Raw genomic sequence first — 22,935 nt, 5'->3', positions numbered from 1 at the left:
GATAGATAATTTATCAAGAGTTTTGTCTTTATAAATTAGAATAAAATAAAGAAAAATTGTATAAAATAACAAGTATTAATTCAAATTAAATGTTATACCAATAGTTTCTTTTATTTATAATTCGCAACAAACATTTCATATTTTTGCCATTCGGTATACAATTACCCATTCGATATACAATTACTATTTTTTAGTTTGTTTATACAAATTCAATTTATTGTTTGTACATATTACCATTCAATATACAATTACCCATTCAGTATACAATTCCTATTTTTTAGTTGTTTAAATTCAATTTGTTGTTTATATATTATTCATAGTTATACATAATAAGACATATTTGTATAATATCTTTATGTATATGTATAGTGATTTTGTTTACATATAATTACTATGTGTTAGTTCGTATACAGATTAATATACAAATTATCGAAATATACAAATCAAGGCATGAAACAATTTTATGTATAAGTATAGCGAAATATACAAATATGGTGTATATGTATACCAAAATTTATATATATTGTGTATATATATATCGAAATATACAGATTAATAGCCATAGCAAACATAAAAATTTGTTATAGAGCGCAATTATGCAAACTATAGTTATAACATACAAATATGATTTTTATGTTTGCTAAACCTAAAATTTACTCATAAAAAAATAATCATAAAAGAAAAAATTACTTATATACACATTATTAGTTAACATATTCTTCATTATTCCCTTCCTTTTAAAAATATTTCTAAAAAAGAGCTGCAAATGGATAGATCAATCTTAGAAGATATAAAATAGGTAATTCACAACATTTAATATAGGAAGGTAATTTACATCAATGTAAATAAAAAAAAATTCAAACAAGTTGAAACACATTAAATTGGGCTCAATTGAAGATTTTTTAAAGGAAAAACTTCACAATATGGCAAACATCCATATATATTCAAGAAAAATAGCTATGTTTTATTTTTTTCATGTTACATGGATATGATTAGACTTAGCAAAGTTAATTTTATACAAATATATAATATATATATATTTAATATAATAAATAAATCAAATGGGAAAGTAATTATAATTGAATGCCTAATTAATTATGCCTGGCACATTTGTGATCTTTTTCCATGTTTATCATCATCAAAAAAAAAAAAAAATCTTTCATCAATATTCATATATAACATATTTTCTATTTTCCTCTCAAATTCATTCAAATTCCTTTACATCATTACCAGAGTGATTTTTGTGATTTTGTGTCCATCAGGTATCGTTTAATTGCATACTTATCTCGTACTTATGCAATTTGATACCCTCAAATTGTATTATTTTTTTTGCTCGTTTGTCTAAATGTATCTATACTTATACAGTTTGATACCCACAAATTGTATCTTTTTTACACGTTTATATAATGTATCCATATTTTTGCTTAACAACAGTGTTGAAATGTATCCATATTTATATACATAGATACCTGTATTGTTATATAAGCACAAGTTAAAATATTATTTACGAATACAGTTATATCTAGATATACAAGTACTACATCCGAGATAAAAAGTTGATTAGGGAATACAAGTACATTTGTATCCAACATATTCATTTTTGTGTTTAACAACAATGTATATTCATTGTATTCTATATTGGTGTATTCATTTTTTTTAACAACTACTGTATCTATTGTTATGTAGTTCACCTATTCAAAATCGAAATACTTAACCTTCATTCACAAATTCAACAATTTGCTTACAAGAATAACTTAAATCAATGAAAAAAAAAATTATTAATACCTCTACGACGCCATAATGAGAAATATGCAGACAACAAGAAAATTGGATATAATGTATCACAATTTTTGTTAAACTGATAAAGAATATGATCTGATATGTCTGTATTTTTTTAGTTATAAAGTTAATTATGGAAAGTTGCTCATTGTATGATGTAATGTAAGGATAGTGATTATATTTAGAGTCAATTCCTTATTTAGTTTCTTGTACTTAAAGATGTATTAATGTATAAATAAAAAAAAATAAAAAGTTATACTAAAATACAACAAAAAAGTGATATAAATTATAGTCATTTATTGTAAATAACATACTTATAGCTATTGATATTCATTAAACCCTATAAATATAGTTATTTTTGTAAGTTGCGCTTTTTAAAAATTGGTTAAGGCTTAATTGAGTTGAAATTGAACTCAATACAAATTATTTTGGGCCAACACATAAAATTTTGGGTGAGTTCGGGGGCGAGGGGAGGTGTTAAATATATTTAGGCTCATTTTGACAGCCTAGTTTTATGAATTAGTAGTACCTTGTTTGGTGCATTTATACAACATTAGTTATACCCTCTATTATATATATTAAGGAGTACATTACTAATACATGAATATCCATGGTATTATAAGTAATGTTTGGGGATAATCTATGCATTAACATGATTGAAGATCCATTTGTTCTTCAAAACCTTTTTTTACATCTTTTTACCATATTTGTGGAAGGTTTTTGTAAATAAATATTATTTTACAAAATTATGCAATGTATACTATTTTGATACATAAATCAAATAGTGCATATGAAATAATTTTTTCATAGTTAATGCAAACATAACTAATACAAACATTATTAATAAGACTATTACTAGTACACTCTCTTTAATATTATTCTTATATACCCTATCAAACAAGCCCAAAGTGACAAATGTAGTTTTGTTGTAATGTTTTTGGAATTAAAATGAAAAGGACAATTCTCCAGCAAATTAAAACAATAAAAAAGATACCTTACATAGCTATCTCAATATGCAATGAATCTTTTTTCTAAAATAAAATGTAGTTGAATATCATGTTTTTATTTATTACTCACTAATTTTCAAAATATGTCATTGAGTTGCTTAAAGTGTTCCTTATAAGTAAAAGGAGTTATTGGGATTATTTTTTCTTTAATGACATTAATTCCACTCAGTAATTTTTCTAACTTATTGGAAGGGTATTTGAAGAGTTTTCTCATTGATGCCACTATTAACATAATGCTGTAAATTAATATCCTTGAAACTATGGCATATGGCAAAGCTAGTGTATGTTGGTAGACCTTGAATATGAAGTGTTTGTTTGTAGAGATATTTCAAATGTTTTTCAGAATTATAAGGTAACTTCGCAATTTTTTTTCTTTCGATAGCAAGTGTTTTGAGTTTTTTCTTTTTTTCGATTGTTACATAGAGTGTAATTTTATTATTTCAAGAATAAACTACACTCTAGGTAATAATCAAGAAGGGAAAAACAAGAAACTTGCTACCATGGAGTAAAAATGTTGCTAAGTTACCTGAAAAATATTTGAAACATTTTCTATTACTAAAAATGCATCACATTCAAGGTCCAGCAATATCACACAAGCCTTGATATTCAAGGAGGACCCACGTTATGGTCCACGGGTTCACACGAATTCTCTCGGTAAAAAAATATACGATATATATAAGATAAATTTTATGTATATATATATATATATATATAGAGAGAGAGAGAGAGAGAACTCCCTCAAGAACAAATAGAAATTGATGACTCAGTGGCAAGTCGCCTAAAATATTATGTCAAATGTACCAAAATGCCCTTTAATCTTGTGGTCTTAAATATGCTACCTGGAATGTTAAAGTCAAAGTGTTGCCAAAAAAAGAAATGAGTCATTCTTTTTGAAACTGATTAAAGAGGAAATAGGGTCATTCTTTTTGAAACGGAGGGAGTAATTTTCTTTTTTTATTTTCAGTTTATTTTTTTTAAAAAAATCAATTCTATTTTTCAAGCTTATTTTAGCCTTATTTTTTATTTTAAAACGTGCTAAAAGTTTGGTTTCAAATCCAAAAAAATTTAAGGATCCTATTTCTAAAAATTTATTTACACATTTAAACTTTTATTTTTCAAATCCCTTAACGAAAATCTTGGATCCGCCACTATTGATATTTGCTCTTTGTTTGAAGAATATTCACAATTTTATGACAATAGCGGCGTGAATGTAAAATCTTCACGTGCCCTTTAAAATTTCTTGAGATTTTATGATACAAATGTGTGAAAATGATATAAAGTTTTGTTCTATTTTCTTATTTTATTTGAGTTTTATTTTTCTCTTGAGGGAAAATTAATGTATTATCATAAATGTTTTAATTTTTTTTTAAAAAAGTTATATTTTTATTTCATTAGAGGAGAAGTTTGGAACTCTATAAATTAAAGATTTCTCCTCTAATACTAAGAACAAAAGAACACCCACAATATAATTGTTTAGAGAGTTTTGTTCGAGAAAGATCACTTCACCAAATCATATAATAAATATATTTTTAGTATATTTTTGTTTGTATCTAATTTATAATCAATGTTATTTATAATTATAAGTTTCTGCATGATAATCTGATTCTTTCGAACCCAAACAAGTTTGAGCAAGTGACATTAGCTAGTCTAGTTGCCTCTCTTTTTCGCTTGTGTGTGTACAAGGAAAACAGCCCTGTATGGCTATAAGAAAATTTTATTTTCTTCCGATTTTATTTAAAAATCAGCGTTTGATCATGAAAATCAACTATAATTTGAAATTTAGAGAATACCAAAATCCTGTTTTCACTTCCACTCTTTCTTTTTCAAATTTACCCTATTTTATATTTTTTAATAAACATAACCAGAGTCCACATTTAAGTGAAATTATCACTGTCAATTTGGAACGACAAACAAGTGTTATCTCATAAACCAAACACAAGAAAACCCTCCCAAACCTTATTACCAAAAACATACAAAGAAAACATGTCATTACGCAAATTTTACTTGAGATGCTTCTCAAACCATCCCAACATGTCTTGATGAGACTCTTCAGCAGATTTTACAGCTAATTCATCTTCATCGTTGTACCTCACGGCCCAGCCATGTGTAACCCCAGGAAAAATCTTCACAAATGCGTCAACCTGCACGGAAAAAGCACCATCAACGTTAAATTCATTCACGTTGGCAGTAATACTGTTGAGTTAGGTCTTGTGCTTAACTCACGGTCTCAAAAGCTAGCTCAAAGGGAGGAGGATTGCTCAAGCCTTATAAGGAGTCTACTCATCTCATTAACCATAGTGAGATTTTTGTCATTCTTTTAACAAACTAAAGTGCAATCTAAGTATCTTATAAACCTCTGTTGGAACATGTATTGTTGGTAAACTATGTACTCGAATACACCTATTAGTCAATTATTATGATACAACTCGAATTCCTACCTCAGGCTTCGCGTTTAAGGCCATCTCAAATTGCTTGACAAGCTCAGGTGGAGATCTTCTGTCAATCTCCGCTCCCAATATTGAGATTGGAACCTCAACAGCTGAAGCACAACAACAGTAGACTCTTACATGAAATTGTGCTCTGTATTTAGGTATACTGAATACTCATACGAACAAGAGAAAGATAAGAAGAAAATCATACCGTGCATATCATCTATAACGACAAATGAAGGATGCAATAGCACTGCAGCTTGAATATAATCATATTTTGCTAGTTCCACGACTACCTTAGCTGGATCGAATTCAAAGTTTAAGTTTAACAAAGATAAAAAGAGCTTGTAAGTTGTAATCAGAGCAACAATAATGACCTCCCCAACAAAAGCCTGCTGCTCCGATTTTTGTTACACCTTTGCTCTTTAAAGCTTCAATAACTGGTTTTGCATCTTCGAATCCTTGATCCTGTAGCAACAAGAATACATCACATAAAATTGCAAACATCACTACAATAAAAATAACTTTTACCGGCATAAAATATTGACACTACAACAAAAACAACTTTTAGCGGCATTAAATATTGACACTAATAAAGAGTGCTAAAGTCCTTACCGGCATTAGTTAAGTGTCATTAGAATCAATATCGCTAAAGGCTTTAGGAACATATACAAAGAGTGACAATTGCCGCTAAAAATACATATTTAGCGGCAATTAAGAATTAAATGCCGCTAATGGTCATTTTTGTTGTAGTGCGTATATATATATATATATATTAATATTAGAAATAGGAACTCACCGGTCCATGATCTACTATCCATACTTCTAAAGGCTTCTCATCATTAGGTATACGAGGATCACCACGAAGGAAATCAGGGACTACTACATAGAAACCAGCTGCTGCAACTTTATCTGCAAGCTTTCTATAATTTATATATCAGTTTGAATAATATGATCTATTAATTACATCCAGATAGGATGTTGTGTATATATTTGTTCAATTTTATATCAGTTTAAGTATCTATAAATGCATATCAAAATGAAAGAATAGAGATCGATATTAGCAGAGGTCAAATTAAAAAGGACATGTTTATTCCTGCAATCCTTACCTCAACTTTGGAGCTTCATATCCTGCATATTAAACCAAAAAAAAAAAAAGCCAATACTTAGTCGTTCGATATAAATCATATTTTTTTAAAAAAATACTTATTTGAATTCTAAATATCAAAATGAGCACAAAAATGAGAAGTTACCAAAAACATCAGAAACAAGGATTATAGTTTGAGTGGAATCAAGAGGACCAGAAAGATAACAGTTGAAACCACCAAGTTGTTGGACATGACCAGCTCCTCCTTCTCCTCCTCCGCCACCGCCGCTCAGGTGATTTGGTGGATTCTCACAACACTCAGGACCCGACATAACAATATTACTATAAAAATGAAATGACAAGAAAATGTGTATCGTCGATTGAGAGAAAAGGATCAATATTTTAAAGACTATTTATGAGTCTTACAAAAATTTACTTGGGCATCAAAGTAAGCTACAATGAATGACTACATGAACATCCATCATAAGTTTTCAATACCTGCAGATTAAAATAAGTTAATTTTTTTGTTTATATTTCAAAAGACAATTAGCATCCAAATATAATATTCACACAATTCAGAGACAAATTTATTAATCTCCCGTCCGATATTATTTGTCATGATTTCTATTTTTAGAGTCAAACTATAAAACTTTGATTATTATTTTAAGATGTATTTTCTCATCATAATATAGCAAAAATTGCAATTTATAGTACTTTCGTATAGTTTTAGAATATCTAAAAATTTTTTGTTTAAAATATCGAATTAATGTTATCTAATTTAATTTCGAAAATTACTCAGACTTTCAAAAAGCTCAACATGACAAACAATACCGGACGGTGATATTGTTCGGGTAAAAGAAAAATGTTGAAAATTTAGCCGCTTCATTACACGTGCCATTTGATGATAAGTTTTCGACATTTGAAAATAGATTATTTACCTAATTAGTCATTGGCCCAAAAGTAATTACTGTCACTATCACTAGTCAATGTACAATATTTACTAATTATTTGAACGGACAATTATACAAAGTAAATAAAGGCTAATTCATTATGTTAATAATGAGACTCAAAATTATTAATAATAGGTAGATAAAAGCTATTTTGAATAGTTTGAAAATTATTTCGGAAAAACTATTCAGGCATCTTATTATTTTATGATAATCTCTAAGATTTTCTATCATTTAAAAATTATGAAAACTATGTCGGATACATCGTTATCTTCTCTTGGAAATATCCTTTTCCTCTCGAATATATCGTTATTCCCTTTAAGATACATCTCTTTCCTTAAGTAATATACCATTCGAAATGCATGAGCTATGTATTGACAAGTTTTTATGTATCCGAGATACTATAAATTATAGAGATTTTGTAATTTAAGAAAATAAAAATAGTAATAAAATGTAATTAAACTATGAAATCTATGTAATTTTTACATAAATTTAACCATCTAATGTAGTACTTTGACTTTTCGGGCCAAATACTATATTTTAAGTTATTATTTTTATCAAAATACCAATTTTATAATCAAAAGTTTAAATATTTAATTGAAATGCATAATTCTTAACTAAATTTTTTCCCCATTAAAACTCTTTCTGTCTCTCAATACTCTTTTGACTAATTATAATTAATTACACTATAGAATATAGTTATCTGATTGTTTAAATTACTTTTATGGAGTACTATGAATACAAAGAAGTTTTTTTTTTTAAATATTTTATATTATACCTGACTAAATTAACGTCAGATTTTTTTTTTGTCCGTTTTGAAATGAATTGAATTTTAAAGTAAAAAGGGAATAGTCTTCCTTATATTAATTTGCTATTTTATATATCTATCATAATAATAAATTATACAAAATTCTAAAAGGCATGATGCACGACGTTTCTTTTTTTAAAAATAAAAATAAATTGATGGTCTATTTTACTTTTCATATATGCTTTAAAATTTTGTTAAATAGTTAATTTGATGATATTCCCCTCAACTACTCATGATCTATTAGTATTTGGGATTGCCTTTTAGAGGCTAAAATATCAATTATTTTGGACGGGAGGAGGGAGTATAGTTCTATATTTGGAACCATTTAATCGTAGTTTAACGTCTCATTTTGTAATTAATAACAAGTTCCTAATTGTAATTATACAAGTATAATAACATATTTAAGACCATAAATTTCGTAAGTCCAATATCCATACAAATATTATGGTGGTATTGTATATTATTATATATTTTTTTTCAAAAAAAATCTTTAGTTACCTTCTTAAATTTCTTATGAGAGAAAATTGGATCACATTTATTGAAAAGAAAAAATATTTAATTAATAATTTGTTAAAATTTATATATATGTGTACATAAAATAAGTAATGTAATGTGGTCTCAATTAATTAATGAGATAGGTTGAATAAAGGAGACGTAACATGTAGAGTGCTTGATTTTTTGTCTAATAATACCTTGAAAATGTCATTAATTAGATAAATCCAATAAGTAAAACATGTATGTTGCATGAAGTCTGCTGGCTCAGGAGATCATGATCTGGTAATTGCAACATCTATATATTTTTTATTATTATATATAATGTAATATTCGAATCAATTTGTGCGTATTTTAACTAATTTTTTGAAATATCTATTTTCTACTATTCAAAAAATAACAGATAACTTTGTCACCAGAACTAAGACAGAGAGCGTCTAGTACTTTTATATCTATCGAAATTTGAACTTATCAGGACTCACATCTACCGATCCCCTGTTTTGCTGCACCAATGCTCTTTTGAAAACTTTCTAAAGATCTTTGTTGTATAAATATTGATTATCTAATCTCACAAAATAGAATGTGATATGATGAGATAAAATGTAATTGAAACAAAAACAAGTAACATGTTACGTATTCTTAACGGGCAAATCGACCCCCTCTATCCTAAATTAACGAATCTCTATTTCTCATATATGTTGTTGTGTGACAAGTAGGGGCGTTCATGGTTCAGTATGGATCGGTTATTAGTTAAAATCAAAACCAAATCAACTTGAATCGATTTTTAAATTTCTAAAACCTAACCAAAAAAATAACGTTGGTTTGGTTAGATTTTTTTGATATTTTCGTCTCGAAAGTAATAAGTTTGTTGAGGACATACGCATCTCGATAGACAAAAACACTTAGTACCTGAATAATTCACAAATAAGTTATTACACGAGCAAAGAAGTTCATCAAATGTACCAAGTTTCAAAAACTTAAAAAACTCATTGTCAATAATATAAAGTTGGTTCAATATTTTGGAGATCTCAACATCTTAAAATATTGAGAAATTACTTCTAAAAAGAATATTTCATAGTCAAAATTAATCAATTACCATCTTCATTAGATTGAGCTTTAAATTATTCAATGTTGTGTAAGAAAATTTTATAAAGAACAAAGAACATGTGATCTTTAAAGTAATAAATATTGAGGGATTAAGACTTATAGTTTTAATAGCTGGGCTAAAATTAAAGTGTTGGGCTTTAGAAAATAGTAAAATTAAAGATTTAAATTAATTAAAATTTATCAAAATACTTATATTCTATTTATAAATAACTGTAAAATTTATATATATAACTTCTCGGTTCGGTTTGATTATTTTTGCGATTCATTTTCAATAAAACCAAAGCTAATAATATCGGTATTTCAAAATTTAAAACCAAACATAATCAAATCAAACCAAATATCGGTTTAATTTGGATCGCGGTTCGGTTTGGTTATGTAACCATAAGGAAAAAACTTACCCGCACCGGGCTTTACACCACAATTCATTATTATGTGATTTAATGAAGTTAAACACGTGCTAATTAATTAAGATTGAGTAAAATGAATTGTAAATTTAAACATGTGGCGTGCATGTATTGAATTGGTGTAAACGCCCGGTACAGATAAGTTTCACCATAACCATAACCATAACCATAAACAGCCCTCGTGACAACTGTTCACCGGAACACCCTTAGATTTTTACCGATAAAGGTGGAGGGGGGAGGGGGGTTGAAAGAAATATGCATCATAAGCTAAAACCATAATCTTGATTTCATCTTTATAACAGCAAAATGCAGTGTACTCATTGTGACATATTTTCACTTCCCTTGAGGAATTATGACAATCTCCTTACTGAAAAATGATGTTTTAATTTAGTACTTCCTTTGTTTTCACTTTATAAACTTAGTAAACCAGTGTAACATATCTGTGTGAGATTCTTCTGCAGCTTTGACAGCCGATTCATCCTCAACGTTGTATCGAACTGTCCATCCATGCTCTACCCCTGGAAATATCTTCACAAAGCTTTCAATCTGCACAATTAAGTATCAATTATACACATGAATCTAATAGTAAACTTGCATATAATGATCTTTTTCTACATGTATAAATGCTTAAAAGATACAACATACCTCAGGTTTCGCGGATAAAGCATTGCCTAGTAGCTTTGCTTGGTCAGGTGGGAAAATATGGTCATGTTCAGCTGCTAATATTGCAATTGGAACTTTTACCTCTGAAAAATACAATTATGAGCGCGTAGTCATACAAGTACAATGCAGGACGAGATGAGAAATTAATCAAAGAATGTACCATTTATGTCATTAACTGTAATAGGACCAGGATGCAAGATAACTGCAGCATCAATAGTACTCTCGTATTTCGCCAATTTAGAAACTACCATTCCTGATGAACCAAAAGAATTATGAAAAAAACCAAGACAATAATGTAATTATAGTTAAGAAGTGAAAAAAAAAAATTCATTCACCTCCCCAGCAAAAGCCTGCTGCCCCTATCGCGGAAACACCTTTACTCTTCAAAGATTCAACCACTACTTTAGCATCTTCACATCCTTTGTCCTAAAAGAGATTTAAGAACCACTTCATACTCTTGAAAATGAAACTTAACTTACTTAAGAAACCACATTTCTATTACTCAATTCATCAATATTCTCATTTCCGCAAAGTTATATAATAGTACTCTTAATAGTTTCAAGTGTTGCAGTTCTTTGAAATTAAGAAGTTCATGCAGGGTACTTACAATGCCATGATCTTTGAGCCATGTCTGTACGTCATGTTTCTCGCGATCCAAAGGTTCACCATAAAAGAAATCAGGAACAATCACCAAGTACCCTGAAGCTGCAACTTTATCTGCTAACTTCCTGAATTATATTACACAAACAAAGCACGCTTAATACGTTGAAACTCATTACCCATGGATAAAGAAAAATCATTTCAACATCAAAAACAACAAAAAAACTAGAGCATACACATAATAACGGATTCAAAATTGTAACCAAGCATCACCCATTGATTCTAGACCCGAGTCATAAGTGGGAAGTTTCTCCCGTTTACGCAGGGCACTTAAGGGTCTTTGCTTCGAGCTTAGGTTCTTTCACATAGAAATCTAGAAAGTAAAAAAGAGCTTAATACATGGTATATTCCATTTAAACACTCAAACTAAGCCTTGTTTCAATTGAAACAACGCCTTCAATCCTAATAAAGTGATCCGATTAGACACTTTCGATTCAAATTTTGAAAAAACTTGTACCAAAAAGAAATAGTAGACATAATAGGCATCAAATCTGAGACAGGGAACTCTGTAGTTACCTCAAAAGTGGAGCTTCATATCCTGCAGAAACCATAAGAATTAATATTAGCTGATAAACCAAGAAGTTAAAGTTAACATCTTTAATATGTAGTAATTACAACTAGTTTTAAGCCAAACAAGAGACTTTCAAACTTATTAATTATATATATAGTTGATGTTTACCAAATACATCAGAAATGAGAAGAATTGCAAGTTTGGAATGAATAGATCCACTAACATAGCTGCTAACCCCTCCAATCTCTTGTAAATCTCCAATTCCAGAAGCTGAGTTAAGGGGTGGTGGATTCTTCATACATTGTGCTCCTGACATTTTTGCTCAAAAAATATGTTTCTTTGGAAATGTCAAAGACAATACTATATTAATATCATTAATTAACACCAACCAGAATCGTGGCATAGTGATAAATACTCAACAATTCCAGATTCGAAAATTTGAATACAAAATCGATTTTATTAGAGAGTATTTTAGACCTTAATAAAATTTTTCGATATAAATTTAAATTTAATCAGACCTTAATGTGAATAGTATACCCCGCGAGGTATAAAAAGAAAATATCATTGATGAACTTTCAAAGACATAGTTTAATTTCCAGAGGTGGGGGACTACGTAACCACTTACGTTTATGATGGCTAAATGATGACTCTCTCTCCCTCAAATTATTTATTATTTATATTTTTATACGTTTTTTTAAAACTATTCTACCTTAATACATAATCAATTTGATTGAAATTTGACTCCTTTCAATTTTTCTTTCTTTTATTTTCTTCAAGTTCTTACTTCGATATGAGATACATGACATAAGTAATAATTAAAGGTTAATATTAAATTAAATAAAAATAAAATTTTAATTATAATTTAGATAATTAATATTTTATAAAAAAAAATAACAATTCAACAATCACAACAATATATTATCTTGTCATAAATATATGATTTAAAAAAATCTTTTTCTTACTAGTATTATCTTCTGTTTTTTCCCTTAAATATATTATAAAATCATTTCACTTATTCAAATTATTTTTTCCCAGCGAATATTTTTCTATTAGTTATATGTAAAGAGAAAGTTCAAAGTTGCTATCTAAGACTTATTCAATTTTATTTTATATTTAAAAACAAACTGAAGATAAATACTTGTAGGGAATTTTTTTTAGAAAAGCGAAAAGTTTTTATAATATATTTATGGATAAGATAGTATATTTGTTATGACTTATGCTTATGATATTATTATTTTTCTTATGAAATATTAATTATCTAAATCACAATTAGAATGTTATTATAATCAATTAAATCTTAGACATTGATTTTTATCTATGCCATGTATCATATCCAAACAAGAACTTGGAAAAAATGGTCATTAATAGTTCTTCCATAATAACATTCAACATGACCTGTCAGATTTCTAGGAATTTACAGGTTAATCCATCGATACTTTTTAGGGGCTATTTCTTTTTTTCTTTTTTTTTCTCTCTTTTTTGACATATTTTCTTTTTTCTCTTCATTAAATAATTTGTTTATTAATTAAAAAAATTCAAGCATATTTATTATTGTAATTATATATAATGAGTTACAAGGAAATCTCTATCTATTGATATTCTCACTTAAATAACATGTCTTTTCAATTTTCTTCTAACTATGTTTATGGCTTATCCAATCTATAAATACCAATCATCTGTAGAGATGTTGAATGGTCATTTTCATTTTTCATTCTTTCTTTTTAGTAGTATAGGTTTTTAATTTTCTTTTCTTCGTCTTTTTATTCATCAATCACGTACATAATAAAAAGAAGGCATAGATAAGATGATGTCACAATATGACCTTCACTTTGATGAAGATCATAGATATACTCTTCAAAGATTCATCACATTATTTGGTATAAGTTCAACAAAATGAAGAAGGAGGCATAATTATCTTGGAGACTCTGAAAGATAGAGTCATAGTAGTATAAAAGTTTGAATGATTTCCAAACATTTTGAAGATTCATTGTTGTATTATTATGATTCCAATTAATATTATTTTATTCTCTTTTATTTTATTTCTTTGATTTGAACAAAAAAATAAATATTCTATTCATTGTTGTTGTCGTTGAAGATGAAAAGATGCACATTTTTTTATTATTTATATGTACGTCAATTTATAGCTAATTAATATTTTAAATTTTGCCATGATTGAATTAAAAGTATATTACCTATGGTGCATTTCTTTTATATTTACTGGCTATTGTTGCCCCTAAAAATATATGACGTGGTCTATCATATTAGTAATCAATAACAAAATAAATGAATAAATCTTATTTTTAGCATTCAATTTTTATAATAATATTTTATGAATGAGCACACCCGATATCACTTTGTAAGAATATATTATATTGTTTTTTTAATTAAACATATAAAGTTGACATATTTTTAATGTGAATGAATAACACATGACAACGTTAATAAGTAATAAACTCGTATGAGAATATATATATATATATATATATAATAAACTTTGAGTAGAACACTTTCATTATTGTAATTTGTTATTTAACACATTTTATGTTTCTTCATTAGTTAAAACCTCTACTTTTTCACTTTATCCTATAAATAAATGGGTAAGAGGAGAAACTAATCCTACAAAAATAATTAGAACTTTAAATTTATCATTCTTTAAAATTAATCTCATTAATTTTCCCTTCTTAAACTAAGAAATATGTATCTCTTTATCTTCATAATTTATATTTTCACAATCTCTATAACTCATCATAACCCCCAAATTTAAATGTATAAACTTATGATAATTTATTTTGTTTCTTAATATATATACAGAGAGAGAAAGAGAGGGGATCATGAATTAGAATGGAGATTAAAGAACCAAAAATTCAAAAAATATTAAAACTAAATTTTAAAATAACTTGAATAAGACTATGCAATACAATGTCACAAGTTTTCAACTTGTGTTGTAACTTATTCCTTAAAGAAAAAAAAAAGAATCATGATAGAAAATTTTTTTTTGCCAAAATATTAAAAGTAACAATTGAAAAAGAAGACTTGAAATAAGTTTTATATTATTTTGAACTTTTAAAATGAAATAAATAATATGAGAAAATTATTTTTAAAAATGACAATAAAAGTTTGAGACGGCAAAAATAACTACAGCAATTATTCTACTAGAGTATTCTTTAGTTACTTTGTTGAACTGACTAATAAATGGAACAATATGCTCTTTTAAAATCAAGGGTGTCATTTGTCAATGCTTTAATTGAGATAGCTAATTAGTTTATTGGGTTTTAATTTTAAAAATAGAAAAAGAAAAAGCTAAAAAAATTATTAATTTTTAAATATGAAAATATAATAATTAATTAAAATAAATAAATATTTCTGAAATTAATGAATAGACATAAAATCAAATACATCAAATCAACTATGTAACACTAAATCAAATCAACTATGTAACATTTCCAAAAGGCATAATACATAAATATGCCCTTTAACTTGGCTTCGAATCACATTTATGCCCTTCAACTTTGGGTGTGCACAAGTAGACACTTAAACTTGTGTAAAGTTGAACAAATAAACATACATGTCCTATATGTCATCCTACATGTCATTTTTCGTCCTACGTGGTGTCCTACGTGTATTTTACCATGTAGGACTCATGTGTTTATTTATTTAAAAGTTGGATAGTTAAAGTGTCTGTTTGTGCATTATGAAAGTTGGAGATCAAAGTTAAAATTTGAAGCCAAGTTTAGAGTCTAATATATGTATTATGCCTTTCCAAAATGTGAACAAGGACAAGAGAACACAAATAAGTCTCAAATTGCAGATTATATTCTTAATTTCGTTTAATTTTTCTCTCAAAACATCTCTTACGTAGAGTGTCCTTTAACATGGAACTAGGCTGACCTAACATTAGTTTGCATAGCAGATCTCACATTATTTTTCTTGTGTAAAATAGTATATGGGGCATCTCTTTGTTTGAAATATTTTTTAGTAGTTCCTAATGTCTTAATCGTACGATTATCTACACAATAACAAATATCAAGAATTTTATATTCCAAATATTTGAGATATAAATTATTTTCTAGTACGATATGAAAAAGAGAAATTTTAATAAAGAACAAGATGAACTAGGGCAAAAATGGAATATACCTTAATTTCAAGAATTTCTAATTGTTAACAGGCATTATAATAAAGCCTTTTAAGTAGATGATATAGTGCGCTGAATTAAACTTTATTTTTACACTTATTTCAATCTCTTTTTTTTCGCACATCATTTAAATTTTAAACTCTTCGAACTACTAAATACGCAACAATTTTATGGCATAACAAATGAACATATTGAGAGGATATGACGTTCCACATAATAAAAAGGAGGAAGAATTTAACACGAAAAAAAAATAGTTATTTGCAATAAATTTTAAAATAGCAAAAAGTAAATTGAAAACAAAAAAGATGAGAAAACAAAAATATTTTATTAATTAATCAATATGGATACAATTCTACTCCTCGGTTCTTTTCAAGTAAGATATATTTATAATTTTAAGACAGTGACGCATTTATCAAATTAAATTTATTTATAAATATTTTATTAATTTATGAAATATTTATCAAATTAAAATTGAATAATCACCTAAAAATTATAATTAAACATGTGATAAAATATTCATTAAAATTAAGCGCTAGAGTTCCACGAAATCTCAATATCTAAATATTTTGTTGCTTTTTCAAAAGTGAAAGAAGAGTTAGAAGTAACTACCAAAACCAGTCGGTTTATAAAATATTGCGGGAGGGTTTTGTAGGGTATTTTTTTTTTCTTCATAAGCCAAGAAAAGACCTTTCAAATTCACATGTAAACTTGTTTAGTTTATCGTTAAAGTGTGGTGAAGATACGAAATTTGGATAAGAGTAAGAGGGGAAGTTGGAAAAAAAATGGGTTCTTTGAAAAATGAAACAGAAAGTGTGTTGCAAGAAGAAGAAGAAGAACCAATTTTGAAAGAACAATCACAAAAATACTGCACCTTTCCTATTAGATATCCACAACTTTGGGAAATGTACAAGAAAGCAGTAGCCAGTTTCTGGTCTGGTAATCCCTAGATTTTTTGTTCTTGCTTTTTTTTTTTCATGAGATAGTTATGCAAAATTGTGTTACTGTACTTTATTTGTTCATCATGTGTTCTGTTTTTCTGCAAAGTTTGTTGCTTTATATGGTTTTCTTGGCTGGTATTGTCTTGTTTGTTTCCCCTTTTTTTGTGTGTTTGTCAATATTGGAATTTGGTTGAATTATTTGTATGTGTCTGAATTGATTATGGAAATTTGTGTTTTTTTAGTTATTCATATCACTTACACCTATTTGTTTGTTTATGATGAGTTGATGACTTTTTCCTGTAAAATTTGCTCTGCTTAAATGGTTCCTCTGCTGCTAATGTGTATATTTGGAGTTCCAATATTTTTTCAAAAAAATTGTTGCTTTATTTGTTTTCCCCATGTTTTTCACTGTCAGTCATCTATATTCTGAGTTGGGCATGTGAATTGTGAAAAATTTGGATGTGTTTGGTAGGAAGGAAAATGATTCTTTAGAAAATATTTTCTTGGAAAACAAGTGGGTTGCTTACTTATTTTCTAGTATTTGGTAAGTAAGCTTAGAAAATCCAGGGAATAGCTAGTAATTGTTAAAATACAGCTAAGTGTAACATGATGTAGGAAATGTGTCACATAAACCCCTCAATAGTACCATCCCTCCCTCTAAGAGAAGACAAAGACAATTATAGGCGTGATGAACCCCTATATATTGAGATTATAAGAGAAATGCCTGAACAAAAATATGGTATTGCTATGGAGCATGTACAAATATAGGCAGGATGCATGGTCTTATAGTATTGTTCGGTGAGTTGATAAGCTAATTCCTCTAGATGTATTTTTTCCAGTAAATAAAATGGAAATATAGAATTTTTTTTAAACAAAAACAATTGAATTCTGCAAATAGGTCGATGGGGAAAATAAAATTCCCCACCTTGTAATGGAATTGATGTTTATTCCTTTGCAAAGGCCTGAGCAATCCACTCTTTGTTCTATTCTGTTGCTTTTTTGTTGTTGAATGTGTTATGGATTAGCTCTCTGTTTCCCACTTTTTATGTTTCATGTTAAAGGAGGGCCTTGACCAATAAAGCTTGCCATAGTCTTGTTGAAAAGCTAGACCTCCGACTCTCCGAACCATCCTAATATTAGGAATAAAAATACACATGCTTATGTATGTATTAATGTCCTTCAAGAAGGCTGCGAGGGGGTATAGCTGAAGAAGTGGAAAAATTTTCAGTTTGGGTGTTAAAGGGATTTCTATTTTCTTCAGAATGTCCAGAATTGATTGCTTCAAAATTTCCAGAACTGAACCTCATGTTCTGCTGAAGAATTGGTTTAACTTTCCAGGCTAAATGATATTTGACTCGTTATGAGCACAGAAGTTGTAACCACCTCCCCAGTGAGGGATCATGCATTTTATTGGTTGGCAAATTTAAATGTATCCGTAATGGATAAAGCTAGAAATGACGGTAGGCAATTGGATCAATCAAGGGGAATTTTGCTCTGATATTTAGGGAGATCAATTTTGCCTTATTTCTTAATTTACTTTTTCATTTTGAAACAAGTCATGCTAGAAGTTCATGTTGTTTCTTGTGAAGTGGTAAATGTTTCTTTAGGTTACTTCTGTAGCTTTTTTTGAACTTCATTGGATTGTTATCTCATTCTTTGCATTAGTTTTAAAGTTTGTATAGCTCTGAAATATATCCGAATTTTGGCCGAGATTGTTGTTACAATACCGAACTTTAGAAATGACCTTTTACCCCTGAACTATTTAATAAATGTATTTTAAAGGTATATATGTGCCCATGTGGACATCATAAATATTGCATAATTATAAAAAGTAATGTGTCCACGTGGACATATATATACCTTTAAAATACATTATTAAATAGTTCAGGGGTAAAAGGTTTTTTCTAAAGTTCGGTATCGTAACAACAATTTCGGCCGAAGTTGGAGTATTTTTCAGACCTTTTTCCCCTTGCTAATTACTAATGCAAAGGATGAGATAATAACCTGTCATCTGCAGATAAATAGTTTGCTTATTACTGCATATTCATACATTTGGCTGTTTCTGTAGCTGAACCATGTACTGATCTAACATCTGTCTCCTCTCTCTCCAATATATGTGGTACAGTTGAGGAGGTTGACCTCTCTGAGGATATTCAGCATTGGGAAGCCTTATCTGAATCTGAAAAGCACTTCATCAGTCATGTTTTGGCATTTTTTGCCGCATCAGATGGAATTGTTTTGGAAAATTTGGCTGCTAGGTTTCTGAACGATGTGCAAATTCAAGAGGTGAATTGGCTAAATTCTTCTGCATATCTCTATTCTTAAATTAAAAAAGATCAGAGTAATGCTCCTTCACATTGAATAATCGTCTGTTTCAAACGGTTTCCTTTATCTCAGTGTCCTTGTTTTTCATGAACTTTACAGTTTAGTACTCATGAATAATTTCCTTCACATTGAATAATCGTCTGTTTCAAACGGTTTGCTTTATCTCAGTGTCCTTGTTTTTCATGAACTTTACAGTTTAGTACTCATGAATAATTATATGAATAACATGGTATTAATAATCAGTTGTTTTTTGAATAAAGATCTGATATCGTAGGAATAACACTTCAGAAATGTTTTGGTTGGTTCACTGCTAGCTCTTCCACTTCTAAATAACTGAAATGAAATAGGATAGTTGAAGCACCATACAGAAAGATTACCTTCAGCGTCAAAAAAAATTATAGGGGATATAACATTCAGTAAACCTGAAAACTCCGTGTTATTGGGAAAGAGGGTATTTATATTAATCTGCTTATTGTTATTGTCCCTTGACTAATGCATATCAATATCACTGGCTGATCTGAGTAGTTGCCCATAATATGCGAGTGATTTTGATCGTCAGACAGCTATTGATGCATTTTTTCCAATATTTAACATTCCTTATAATGAAATTTGTAAGAAATATTTTTCATTTGAGCGCCTATCTTTCACAAATCGTCTGATAATAGGTAATGTTTGGAGGTAGGAAACAATATTTTAGGTGTTTTGCGTATACAGTTTCTGTAAGATGGTTTTACTTTACAGACATATCATTCTTCTTTCTGCAGGCACGCGCATTTTATGGTTTTCAAATTGCAATGGAAAATATTCACTCGGGTAGAGCTTTCTAACTATGTGTGTGTGGTCAACATGTTTTTTTCCTTGTCTTAGTAGCTTTTTTATCCTCTTAACATAAGTAAGGGGTTCGTCGTATGTACTCTTTGATGTCTGATTAGAGCTTCTCCACTTACTTATAGAGATGTACAGCTTGCTTCTGGACGCTTTTATCAAGGACCCAAGGCAGAAAAATAAACTTTTTAATGCAATTGACAGCATTCCTTGTGTCTCACAAAAGGCCAAGTGGGCTTTGAATTGGATACAGAGGTAACGGTTCATCTTTGCTATGCATGGTTGTAACATTGCTGCACTTAATGAAAATACTTAAAGACCCTCAATATAAGTTAGCAATATGAGAAACAACTAATTTTTCTTAACTATCTAGGACATAGTACCTTATCAAAAGGGAAAAAGACTATTTGGGACATGGTACATTGTTTCTCCTTCATTCCCAAACAATGCTCATCTTTGATTTGCAATATTTATATGAACTAATGACTGAAATACTTCTTGTTTATAGTTGTACTGATCCCATAGCCGCGTTTGCTGCTTTCTTTTTTATTTTCCTTATTTTTGTCGGGAGGTTGTTTGATAGATTTATATTACTTAGCCTTTCAGTTTCTGAAGCTATGCCTGTGAAATGACACTTCTATATGCCATTTCAATCTTTAGAAATCTATTATTGATGATGCTGACCAACATCGACTTTACTAACTGTGCATATTTTACTTTCTTCGTGCAGTTCCAGCTCATTTGCTGAGAGGCTTGTAGCTTTTGCATGTGTTGAAGGAATTTTCTTTTCAGGAAGGTATGCTGCTAAATCATTATTAGTCTGCACGATTCCACTAAGACTGATTATTTATGTTGCTTACAAGTAGTATTGAAGATTGACATTACCTGCTGTAACTTATTTTCTCGCAGCTTTTGTGCTATCTTTTGGCTGAAAAAGAGAGGGTTGATGCCAGGATTGGCTTACTCAAATGTGCTCATTTCTAAGGATGAGGGTCTCCACCGTGACTTTGCTTGCCTTCTATATAGGTAGAATATGTCGAGATGTCATTATCTACTTAGGTAGAAGTGTTTCAACTAATACACATTACCCATCCCCCACAAATCCTCTCTCTTTTCTTTCTCTCTTCTCAGTAATAGTGAGAGGGAATGACTTGATGGACATAACCTGATGTGATTTAACTAATCTCTGTTGTCCAGTATTATGCGAAATCAATTGACTAGGCAAAAGGTTCATCAAATTGTGCATGAAGCGGTCGAAATTGAAACTGAATTTGTCTGTGATGCCCTTCCCTGTGCATTGATTGGCATGAATGCAGAACTAATGAGTCAGTACATAAAGTTTGTTGCTGATCACCTCCTGGTACTAAATCACTTTGCACTTTTTGTTTGAGGATGGATGTAATTAATCTCTTTCCGTGAACTAACAAGTTTGTTAATCTTTACTTCAGGTTGCCTTAGGGTACGACAAGAAGTATAATGTTGAAAACCCTTTTGATTGGATGGAATTTATTTCTCTTCAGTAAGTGTCACTGCATACAAAGTTGGTTCTGATTCTGTTTTGCAGAAATTATGCATCATCTTTAGAAGTGTACTATACATGTAATGGCTGGACAAATTTAGATAGGATCCGTGAAGTGATTAAGCAAATTGATTTTTTTAATTAAATATGATTATCCGTCCACCACCTTCTTTACTGGGGCCTATGGACTAGTTTTTTCTTTTTTCTTTATGACCGAGAAATCCATCTGGGGCCAACCTTAGCGTCAAGAGCAGCCTTCAAAGCTCAGGGATAATGGGCCCGTCCCTCTACCTTTATCGATTTAAATACCAGACTAAGTTCACATGTCATAGGTCTCGAACCTGTGACCTAAGTCCCATCTCCATCGACATTTTCCACTTGAACTTAACCCGAAGGGCTAGTACTATTTCCTTTGTGATCTAATTTGATAGCATGTTTATAGTTTCTAATTTGGACTATGACTGTGCAGGGGCAAATCCAACTTCTTTGAGAGAAGAGTTGCTGACTATCAGAAGGCTTCTGTGATGTCAAGCTTGCAAGACAATGGCAAGAATTTTGAGTTCAAACTGGATGAAGACTTCTAGAGTTTTTTTCTTCCCTAGCATCACCTTGATGCTGAAAGATGGCATTTTCTTGTGGTAATATTATTCATCAAAGATCATATTGTTAATAGTCCATACCTTTTTCTGATCACTTTTAGAAGGGCAATTGATTGCCTTCATGTGAAGAAAAAGTAAAGTTTATTTGCCAAACATGATGGTTTTGGTAGTTAATGAGTATTGAGTAGACTTTGAAAACTATGTGAAACTAATTGTCCATACACTTGTTGCCAAGTAGGGGTAAAGGTATTGAAAAATCATCTTTAGGTGGATTGGCTTAATCATCATTTGGTTTTCACTTCATGTCCACTTTTAGTTATTGCTTTTTATCCATATCATCATAAATATTCCTTTCCTTTAGACAAAATATGGGTCTTGGGAAGTGACATTATATCTTTCTTGCATGGAATTTTGTTCTCTTTTTTCCTTCATTTAGCCTTAATGTGATTGTGTTAAGACTATTCACATATGATGTTGTGGTTTCCATTTTTGTAACTTAAGCTAGTACAGTAGATGTATCAATCCACAGTTTATTTACTTCTATTTGTTTTGTGAATTCTTATAATTTTTTTTTTTTAACAATGGAAGGTGTTTTATGTCACAACATTGTAACAATGTGTTTAGATTTTTTGATGCTTTAAGGTGACCTACCACAAGGGCAACCATGGTATAATGATCAACAAAGTGAGTACAAATCTAAAAT

At 29.3% G+C, this 22,935-nt stretch overlaps 3 protein-coding genes across 3 annotated transcripts; 1 reads left to right on the top strand and 2 right to left on the bottom strand.

Moving 5' to 3' along the window:
* Nucleotides 1–4,605: 4,605 nt before the first annotated feature.
* Nucleotides 4,606–6,739, bottom strand: LOC107030299 (endo-1,3;1,4-beta-D-glucanase-like). Its single transcript, XM_015231627.2, has 7 exons — nt 6,469–6,739; nt 6,325–6,346; nt 6,015–6,138; nt 5,593–5,683; nt 5,427–5,516; nt 5,225–5,325; nt 4,606–4,927 (listed from the first exon to the last, which is right to left on the bottom strand). Exons 1-7 carry the CDS (start codon nt 6,632–6,634, stop codon nt 4,787–4,789), a joined length of 735 nt encoding a protein of 244 aa, XP_015087113.1. The 5' UTR covers nt 6,635–6,739; the 3' UTR covers nt 4,606–4,786.
* Nucleotides 6,740–10,323: 3,584 nt separating this feature from the next.
* LOC107014382 (endo-1,3;1,4-beta-D-glucanase-like) lies at nt 10,324–12,268 on the bottom strand. Its single transcript, XM_015214268.2, has 7 exons — nt 12,063–12,268; nt 11,900–11,921; nt 11,331–11,451; nt 11,059–11,149; nt 10,884–10,976; nt 10,706–10,806; nt 10,324–10,606 (listed from the first exon to the last, which is right to left on the bottom strand). The coding sequence occupies exons 1-7, from the start codon at nt 12,208–12,210 to the stop codon at nt 10,466–10,468; spliced, it is 717 nt and encodes a 238-aa protein (XP_015069754.1). The 5' UTR covers nt 12,211–12,268; the 3' UTR covers nt 10,324–10,465.
* A 4,298-nt stretch (nt 12,269–16,566) lies between these two features.
* On the top strand, nt 16,567–22,541 carry LOC107008659 (ribonucleoside-diphosphate reductase small chain A). The gene is made up of 9 exons (XM_015207792.2): nt 16,567–16,962; nt 19,090–19,250; nt 20,054–20,102; nt 20,243–20,369; nt 20,845–20,910; nt 21,024–21,140; nt 21,312–21,474; nt 21,563–21,633; nt 22,103–22,541. Exons 1-9 carry the CDS (start codon nt 16,809–16,811, stop codon nt 22,215–22,217), a joined length of 1,023 nt encoding a protein of 340 aa, XP_015063278.1. The 5' UTR covers nt 16,567–16,808; the 3' UTR covers nt 22,218–22,541.
* Nucleotides 22,542–22,935: the final 394 nt, after the last annotated feature.

The sequence above is a fragment of the Solanum pennellii genome, chromosome 1, assembly GCF_001406875.1.
Source record: "Solanum pennellii chromosome 1, SPENNV200".
Taxonomy (NCBI): Eukaryota; Viridiplantae; Streptophyta; class Magnoliopsida; order Solanales; family Solanaceae; genus Solanum; species Solanum pennellii.
Note: the sequence above shows the minus strand (reverse complement) of the source record. Positions and strands in the feature narration are given on the sequence as shown.

What these genes read in the sequence shown, in the direction of transcription:
- LOC107014382 (XM_015214268.2), bottom strand. Translation starts at nt 12,210, where the DNA reads ATGTCAGGAGCACAATGTATGAAGAATCCACCACCCCTTAACTCAGCT. An exon ending in TATGAAGCTCCACTTTTGAG is followed by an intron (nt 11,452 to 11,899) that starts GTAACTACAGAG and finishes AATATAATTCAG; the next exon opens with GAAGTTAGCAGATAAAGTTG. An exon ending in CTTTATCCGCGAAACCTGAG is followed by an intron (nt 10,607 to 10,705) that starts GTATGTTGTATC and finishes TTAATTGTGCAG; the next exon opens with ATTGAAAGCTTTGTGAAGAT.
- LOC107030299 (XM_015231627.2), bottom strand. Translation starts at nt 6,634, where the DNA reads ATGTCGGGTCCTGAGTGTTGTGAGAATCCACCAAATCACCTGAGCGGC. An exon ending in CCTTGTTTCTGATGTTTTTG is followed by an intron (nt 6,347 to 6,468) that starts GTAACTTCTCAT and finishes TTTAATATGCAG; the next exon opens with GATATGAAGCTCCAAAGTTG. An exon ending in GGATAGTAGATCATGGACCG is followed by an intron (nt 5,684 to 6,014) that starts GTGAGTTCCTAT and finishes TTGTTGCTACAG; the next exon opens with GATCAAGGATTCGAAGATGC.
- LOC107008659 (XM_015207792.2), top strand. Translation starts at nt 16,809, where the DNA reads ATGGGTTCTTTGAAAAATGAAACAGAAAGTGTGTTGCAAGAAGAAGAA. An exon ending in AATGGAAAATATTCACTCGG is followed by an intron (nt 20,103 to 20,242) that starts GTAGAGCTTTCT and finishes ACTTACTTATAG; the next exon opens with AGATGTACAGCTTGCTTCTG. An exon ending in TTTGCTTGCCTTCTATATAG is followed by an intron (nt 21,141 to 21,311) that starts GTAGAATATGTC and finishes TCTGTTGTCCAG; the next exon opens with TATTATGCGAAATCAATTGA.